The 9,285-nt window shown below is 31.3% G+C and overlaps 1 protein-coding gene across 1 annotated transcript; it reads left to right on the top strand.

Moving 5' to 3' along the window:
* The first annotated feature begins 4,290 nt into the window (after positions 1–4,290).
* On the top strand, positions 4,291–8,046 carry LOC112010332 (aldehyde dehydrogenase family 3 member F1). The gene is given in 11 exon segments (XM_065761849.1): positions 4,291–4,520; positions 4,834–4,902; positions 5,200–5,296; positions 5,426–5,632; positions 5,892–6,050; positions 6,165–6,262; positions 6,353–6,416; positions 6,419–6,548; positions 6,787–6,877; positions 7,179–7,328; positions 7,566–8,046. Coding segments are annotated over 11 exon segments (1,524 nt in total). The 5' UTR covers positions 4,291–4,322; the 3' UTR covers positions 7,827–8,046.
* The last annotated feature ends 1,239 nt before the right edge of the window (positions 8,047–9,285 follow it).

Here is a 9,285-nt window from a genome sequence, read left to right as displayed (position 1 = left end):
GTTTGATAATGATTTTTTATAGAACAAAATTCATCTTTTACCAAATTTTATATTGAAATCCTTAAAATTTTCACTTTCAATATAAATGACCAAATTTTTTATCGGAGCAAGCCAAAAAAAGAAAAAAAAAAAATCAATTGAATTAATGAAGTTTTCAAAGACATGATGGATCCAAAATTTTAAAAGATATGAGAACACATTTTACCCAAAAAAAAAAATTTGAGAAAAAAATACCATCTCTTTAACTACTAAATTATTAAAATGTTAAATATATATAGATTTTGTTAATGCGTTTAGGAAATGCTTTTAGAAACCTTTTATGGAAAATAAAAAAAGTAACTGATTTTTTTTTTTACAACTTTTTATATTTCTCATAAAGTAGTATCAAAATTTTTATGAAATGGTTTATTAATAAATGTCATAAAAGCACCTATTAACCGAACCCAATATTTATAAAATAGTTCTAAAACAAGAAAAAAATTTACAACTTTTTACCACAATTCTAATATGACAATTGTGAATTGTTGTTTATCACTTACACATTGATTAAAAAAAAAAATTTCTTCACCACTCAAACTTGTCACCTCACGGAGTCACAGTTATAGCAAAATTGTTTGTGTTACTATATATTATTTTTTTCATAATTTATAAATGGTGGTTAGAAATTTTCAAAAATTTTAGCCCCTGACTAGTCACTATGTATGTTAGGCTATAGCCTAGTCCTTTTCGGTTTCATTAATGATTGCTTCTACTGCCTGGCACTTGCTCCCTAATTTAATGAATTTTGGTGCCTTCGCTCTCTCTACTGCCATAAAAAAAAAAAAAAAATGGTGTACTGCCACTAAAATAAAAACACTCTATTGACTGAAAGTCTGAAATGATATCAATATTGCAAATGTAGGTCCGGATAACATATGCCTTAAGAGATTTGTTGGTGTACAATTTTAATATATGGAAAATATAAAAAGTTATTAAAAAAATTAATTATTTTTTTCTTTTTTAATAAAATATTTTTAAAAATACTTTCTAAACCAATGCTCTAATTGGTTAACATTTCTCTACAAATGTTATTGTATAAACTAAAGAGTATGTTATGTCATAACACTGCACAAGAACAAAAAAATTAAATTAAATATTTATTTATTAGGTCTGGTTAACAAGTGTTCTTAGAACATTTGTTAACATATGCTTTAAGAGACTTGTTAATGTACAATTTTAATATATGGAAAATATAAAAAAGTTATTAAAAAAAAGTAATTATTTTTTTCTTTTTTAATAAAATATTTTTAAAAATACTTTCTAAACCAGTGCTCTAATCGGTTAACATTTCTCTACAAATTTTATTGTACAAACTAAAGAGTGTGTTATGTCATAACACTGCACAACAACAAAAGAATTAAATTAAATATTTATTTATTAGGTCTGGTTAACAAGTGTCCTTAGGACATTTGTTAATAGACTATTTAAGAAAAATTTTAATATCACTTTAATGAAAAATATAAAAAAATTGTCAAAAATATTTCTTAAACTAATGTTTTTAGGCACCCGTTAACGTTTTCCTTATTTTTATTACGTTGTTGAAGTGACATTAATTACATTTATTATCCTATCAATTTGTTTGTAAGCATTTTGTAATGAAATTAATTACAACTTCAACATTTTCCGTTGTTAGAATTATAGTTACCAGAAAATTTAATGGTCCTATAATTAGTCTCTCTCTATTTTATATATATATATATATATATATATGTATATATATATTTTTTTTTTTTTGGAATAAAGGTGGGCGGTTTGAAAAACTCATTCCTTATCTAATATTTGTACTACTAAAAACATATATATGGTCCCTTGATGACACTCATGAGCAGCGATTTTCAAGGTTGTAGGGTGATGAACATGAGCTATTAAGGACCCGTTTGGTAAGATTTCTCATATGTTGTTTAAGTTTTATGAAAATACGTGTATGTGAAAAAATGTGTAGAAATACTTATTGTGGTGTTTAAATAACAGTTTTTGTTGTTTAAACACCGTTACCAAATGGGTGCCTAAGTATTAAGGACCACAAGATTGTGGCTCTGATGAGTAATGGCAAATTTAGAAATCTATAAATACGTGTTGTGTTGTTTAAACAATAGTTTTTTGTTGTTTAAACACCGTTACCAAACAGGGCCTAAGTATTAAGGACCACAAGATTGTGGCTCTTTGAGTAGTGGCAAAGTTAGAAATATATATAATAATAATAATAATAATAGGTGAAGTTGAGAGAAATTCAAATTAGAATTCCAAATTAGAGTTCTAATTTTACGCTATGTGTCGTAAATTATTTATTTTTAAAAGAGTTTTATTTCTTAATATTAGAATAAAATATGGGATCACATCATAAATATTCATCCAAGTGAGTTATTAAGTACAAAAATCAAAGAGTCTAAAATAAATGAATCGTAAAAAAAGAATGGACAATTTACATTTTATATATAATAATATCCTTATAAAATTTTTTAAGGAGTTAACAAAATATAAAAATGACTATCAATTGTATTTAAATTATATATATGACTTATATTATGCATTTTATTGTATATTTTTAAGTGTATCCATGCATATGCTTGGTGTTACAAACTAGTTATTTTTAAAGTGCGAGCTAAATATATCAATAAATTTCATCAAATTAGATTTTTATTTTTAGTTTTTAATATGAACAATGATGAGTTGGTAATACAATTGTTAATGGCCTTGATGCTGACCATTGCAGCGGTGCTGACAATTTTCAACTACCTCTTCACAACCTAGGCCATGATGCTACAAGTATAACAAGAAGCTAACTCCAATTCACACTTGTAGTTCTTTCTCTTAGTCAGAGCCCTTTCTTTTATATATATATATATATTGATAAAACTTAGATACAGTATCTTATGTGTTATACTTTAGGTTCACCTCTTAAGAATTTGTCATGTAGTTACTTAACTAAAAAATATTCTGTCATGTAGAAAAAATCTACATGACAGAATCTTAAGAGGATAACCTAATGAACAATACTTAAGTATTGTACTTAAGTCTTGCCCTATATATATATATATATATATGAGTTAGAGCACATATGGGGGGCCATTGCCTTCATCAATGACCATCACATCGATCACCATGTTGCACAATCTTGTTTTATGAAATTGCTTCTATTTTTGTAATAAGGGTAAATTTTAGAATTTAGAATTTAGATTCAGTTTTATAGATGTTATAGCTCAGGTTTTTCAATTAAATTCAACCATATAATCTTCAACTAAATGCAAAGAAGTGCCTAGCTCAATAAGCTATATAGTTATGCTACATTAGCCAATAAGATACAACAGATAAGAAATTGTAGTCAAATTTTATTGCACTTCTAATAATTCTTGTACAAGTTTGTACAAAAAGAAAAAGTCTATAAGGTTTATGTGTTTTACTTTTTTTTTTTTTTTAGAGTTTCAACCTATATCATTCGCTTTTGATGATATCTCTTTATTATCAGACCAAGACATCAATCAGTTTTGGTATAGGTGAAGATTGAACCCTAGATCTTTTATTCAATCATCCAAGACTTTACCAGTTGAGTTAACTAGAACTCACAATTATGTGTTTTACTTGGGGTTTGATGGGTAATCATTTTGACAACCATTGAATGAAGAGGGTAAAGAGAGAAACTTCCATTTATAGAGAGAAAGCTTCAGTTAGAGTGAGAAAATGATTTTAGGAAATTGGAGTAGCTTACTTTTAAGTGAAACACTAAAGTTTACTAACTTCTAATTTTTTTCAGCTTTGTTACTATCAAGAATAATAAAAATAAATAATGAAGATGGATTGGAGTTTCAAATAAAGGCTTTAAAAATTTAGACTTTAATTGACCAAATTAAAATCCTAAGACCTAATATTAAACATGATAAATGTTGGGCGCTTTTACATAATTTTCTAAAAAATGGATTTTTGTTTTGAAAGTTGAAGCGGACGTTAATATAAATTTTTAGATACTAGCTTCTAGAATATAGTGCAATGGTGTTTTGTTCTCTCACATTCATGATAGATCTTACTATGAATTTAATAAGTGGAAACCACTATGAATGTGAGAGAATTGAGCACCATTCACTGTGCTCCGAGAGTACCCAAAAAATTACTCGACAATGAATCCCTTTGGGCCCACATCATTACTGTATGCTGCTAACGTAAGACTGCATGAGGCAATGAGCAATGAGGAGCAGCTTTTATAAAGCCCGACTAGGCAGCACAGAAGGCCGCTTGAATTAAGTAGTGGATGAAGAGCTAAGGTCTAGTGTATTGTTTTTACCTTAGCCATGGAGACTTGGAGAGATTTGGAAAGAGATCTGGAGGATATGAGGGAGTATTACAGGCATGGAAAAACTAAAGAAGCATCCTGGAGAAAGTCACAGCTCAAAGGGTTGCTTACTCTCTTGAAGGAGAAAGAGGGAGATATCTTTAAGGCTCTTAAGCAAGATCTGGGAAAGCATCATGTTGAGGCTTTTAGAGATGAGGTACAAACTATTCTTGTTCCATTTTAATACTCTTTTTTTATATATAAATGGACTAATCTTTAAAAAAAGTCATAATAACTTTTTTGAAAAGTTACTAACTTCTTTTATTTTAAGCATATGAGTGCTTTCTTTAGTCCATTTTGAGTGCATGCTTTTGTGGTTGTCTAGTTTCTAGGTTTGGTGTGATGGTCATGTCAATCCTTGAGTTGTATCTCTATTTACAAGTTAAATAAATAGAACTATTTATCGCAAGTGTGCCAAGCCAAATTTTGATCTCTTGCTTTTCTTATATATAAAAAATCCTTGTTTGCAGATAGCAACCTTGACTAAGACAGTGAATACAGCATTGGAGTCTTTGAAGGACTGGATGTCGAGCAAAACGGTAAGCTTATTTACTAGACATTACATGGCATTTAAAAAATATAGAGAAGAAGAAACTAATTATGTGTATATTTCATAAAATAAAAAAAAAAAAAAAAAGTGTTTGCAGAACCTTTTTAATTTTTTTTTCTGCCATCTAGGTAAGCAATTAATTTTTTTCTGCTTTCTAGTTAAGCAATTAAGTTAATAAACTTTATGCATAAACCACCATGTTCACATGTCCTAATAATGTTCAAGAAGTACATTGAGGGCAAGACATACTTACTAACAACAATGTTTGTTGATGCATGGTTTATAGGCTAAACTACCGAGAATTGCTTTGCTCACTAGTGCAGAAATTGTTCCTGAGCCTCTTGGCCTTGTCATCATTATTTCATCTTGGAATTTTCCCTTTGGTGAGTAAATCATTATACTTTTTTGAACCAAAAAAAAAAAGAAAAGAAACTTATAATAGTTTGCTTCAATTTCCTCTCCAATATCCTTAATCATGATAAAAGTTGTTGTCATTTTGTTACAAAACATAGGACTGTCCTTGGAACCAATGATAGGGGCATTAGCTGCTGGAAATACAGTGGTTCTAAAGCCCTCTGAATTGGCTCCTGCTTGTGCTTCTCTTCTCGCAAATGCCATTTCCACTTACTTGGACAACAAAGCTGTCAAGGTTATCCAAGGTGGACCGTCTGTGGGTGAACAACTCCTACAGCAGAGATGGGACAAGATCTTCTTTACAGGTAAAATTACTCTCTCATCTTTCTAACACTCCCTCTTGCATGTGGACCCAGACTCAAGCTCAATATGACTTTTTAAATGAGAAGTAAAGTGAAGACATGGTTCAAATTCATAATTGCTCACTCTAACATTATGATAAACTAACACTTGTTCCAAAAGCTTAGACTGATATATATGCAATAATGAATTTATTCACCTGATCATTATTCTAACCATTGGTTATAAAAGATTAAGTAATTCAATCTTAATGTTGATGCTTAGGAAGTGCACATGTTGGACGGATAGTCATGTCTGCAGCTGTGAAGCATCTAACACCTGTTACTCTAGAGTTGGGTGGAAAATGCCCTGCTGTTCTTGATTCCCTTTCTAGTTCTTGGGACATGAAGGTAAGTTCAGCCTTAATATGTTACACTATGATTTGTTTGTAGTCACAAAATTGGCCTAATTGGTTAAAACACCTATGCATTTCTATTACTATGTTATGACAATTTGCTAAGCTGAGTTCTTTTGTGCTTTTTAATCACAAGGTGGCAGTAAAACGAATTATTTTTGGGAAATTTGGTTGCTGTGCTGGTCAAGCATGCATAGCAATAGACTACATCCTTGTTGAAAAGAAATTTACACACACTGTGGTATGAAAGTAGTAGTTTATGCTGAATATTATATGGGTTTTAAATTTTTTTGTAATGCAACAAATTTTGAAATTATGATATCTTTTTAAGGTGGAGTTGATGAAGAACATAATCAAGGAAATGTTTGGAGAAAACCCAAAAGAATCACACAGCATTGCAGAATCATAAATAAACAACATCTCTTACGACTGAAGAATCTTCTTAAGGACCCGCATGTTGATGCTTCTATTGTTTATGGTGGATCAGTGGATGAAAGACAACTTGTAAATGACACTTAATCTCTTTTGTGCATATGGACCTTACAGTTTAAGCTTTCTTTCTTTAATAACCCCCCACCCCCTTTTTTTGTTAAGAAGTTTTGGTTATATATGAATTTGAGTGTTCATATATGATAAACTGGTTTTTATATGGGATTTATCCTATATTATGATTCCATTAGGACAATTTTCTTTGACAAGTGTTTTATTCTTAAATTAGTATGTTTCACAAGTAGTTTTATATGCTTGTTATTGATCTCCATTCAGGTTCATTGAGCCAACAATCCTGGTGGATCCCCCTCTCCAAGCAGCAATAATGACTGATGAGGTCTTTGGCCCATTGCTTCCAATAATCACAGTAAGCAAATACCATCAACCAGGTACAGGTAGTTTCTTGTATGGACACTAATTGCCCGTTGCTCAGTCCTCTCTCTTTATTTTTAATTTAAGCCAGTATTAACTTTGAGACAATCCCGCCAACTTAGTTAAATAATGCCCAAACAATTAAATTTTGTTCAGGTTTTCATTTTTAGTCTTCAAAAGAAAAAGACCTTACTGGCCAGAAGCTTATAAATGGGTGGTACCCTCAAGAAAGCTGATACTCAGTTGCAGATAGTGAATGTTGCAAATTTATAGTGATTCTTTTCTTGGTTTGACAGCTGGAGAAGATTGAAGACAGTATACAATTCATAAATTCAAGGCCTAATAGCACTGGCTATTTATTGCTTCACCAAAATAAAACACTCCAAAGAATGATGATTTCTGAAACATCATCTGGAAGCATGACATTCAACGATACAATTATTCAAGTATGTTACCAATAAGTCAATTGTCTAGCACTACTTTTAGTTTCTCAAGTAAACAAAAGAAATATGGCAGGATGATTTCATGGCTAAACTGTCTAATCTGTGCTTAACTAGTGAATATTAAACTACACTTCCTTACAAAGGCAAAAAACAGTTTAATAAATAGACCTCAAGACTTACAATAGCTATAAAGCTCCTAATATATTCTCAGTCTAAAGACTTTCATTTGGCTATGTGTAGTATGCAGCTGATACCCTCCCATTTGGAGGAGTCGGTGAAAGTGGGTTTGGAAGGTACCATGGAAAGTTCTCATTTGACACATTCAGCCATGAGAAGGCCATTACAAGAAGAAGTTTCCTAACTGATTTTTGGTTTAGATTTCCTCCATGGAACAATTACAAGCTGCAACTCTTAGATTCCGCTTTCAATTATGATTATCTTGGATTAGTCCTTGTCATATTGGGCTTGAAGAGGCATAGACAGAGATCATCTGGGATATAGCAACTTTTGGAAGTACCTTAAATCCAAAAAGAAGAGAGAGCAAGATCACATTCAGATGTTCATTTAAAAGTGTTGTAATTTTTATTATAGAATCAACAACTAATGTGTGTGTGTGTGTTTCTTAATAAAGTTTCTGAATTTTTCGGAGAAAGCAATGGGAACTTTGGGGATATGTTTCCCTATGTGAGTTAGAAAAATGTTCATAGGGCTGAGAGGTCTGTATTACTAATAGGGTAAAGTTATGTTGGTTTTATACATTAGGAGTATGTTTAATCATTTACTCTATGTTTGACATGCTAAAGGTTATAAGTTATAACATCTAATTAAGAAGTTTGTCATGTATGATGTATGTCTCAGTAATAAGCCTAGATCAAGGATTTCAGTTATTCCTATTTCTGTTTCTGTGTTTGTGTGTATGATTGTGACTGTCTATGAATTCTAAAGGATCCTAATTGACGTTCAATTCTAAGCCTCCACATGGTTGGAAGGCACACTTCAATTGACAAACAAGCAAGAGGTTACTAGTGTGAAGCTGCTTCCTGGGCTTGGCTTGAGGCCCCTTTGTTTTTACTACAGATGGAGCCTCTTGTAAAAAGTGCGTTGGCCCTTGTTTTGCTGAGTTCAGTTTGTCATGGTAGCTGTGGTGAAGTAGCCACGTGTATCAACGTGTAAGCCTACAGTAAACCAGTCTTTCGAGCATTAGCATCCGTTGATGCAAAATGCATTTTTATCCATTTTAGATATTATTGTAACATCAAATCCACAAAAAGAGTCTCACATCCGGTGATGCAAAATCATGTTGCTACATGTTCATAAGGAGGCCTATGTGCTTTCCTAGTGATAGCTGATAAACTGTTAGATCTAGCAAAATTGGGGGGGGGGGGGGGGGGGGGGGGGGGGGGTCTAACCATAAAGGCTAAAGCTAGCTACATGGATTAATTACGTCACACTGAGATCCTACTTCCTAGTGAGAAGAAAAAGAGAGAGTTCACAAGTTTAGCTCAATGAAAATGACAAAAGCTACATGCTTGGAACTAGGCCAACTGCCGAAAATGCAAGGACCAAATTTGTAGCCAGATAGGTTCAAAACCATAAAAGAACGTATAGGTTAAGTTTCACCTTTTTTCCCCTTCATTTTTAAGGTATAATTGTTATTTATTCAATTTATCTTTCAAGCAAAATGAATCAATAAAAATAAACTGATAAAAAATAAGTTATACCAAATAAACTATGGTGATAAATAGTATCATATTAATGCTCCATGTAACAAAAAAATGAGCTCACTATTAACTACTTTAATCAAAGCATAGCATAGCAGCCAATCCAAATCCCTTTGTGTGCAAATCGTTTCCTCCTACAGTGGCGGACCAGAATTTTAATTCGGGGCAAAATTGTATTGAAATTATTAATAAATATTTATAACAAAATAAAATATACAATTGTAAATAAGTAAAAAAAA

This window comes from Quercus suber, unplaced genomic scaffold (genome assembly GCF_002906115.3).
Source record: "Quercus suber isolate HL8 unplaced genomic scaffold, Cork oak 2.0 scaffold_431, whole genome shotgun sequence".
In the NCBI taxonomy this organism is placed as follows: domain Eukaryota; kingdom Viridiplantae; phylum Streptophyta; class Magnoliopsida; order Fagales; family Fagaceae; genus Quercus; species Quercus suber.
This window is presented reverse-complemented; position numbering and strand designations above follow the sequence as displayed.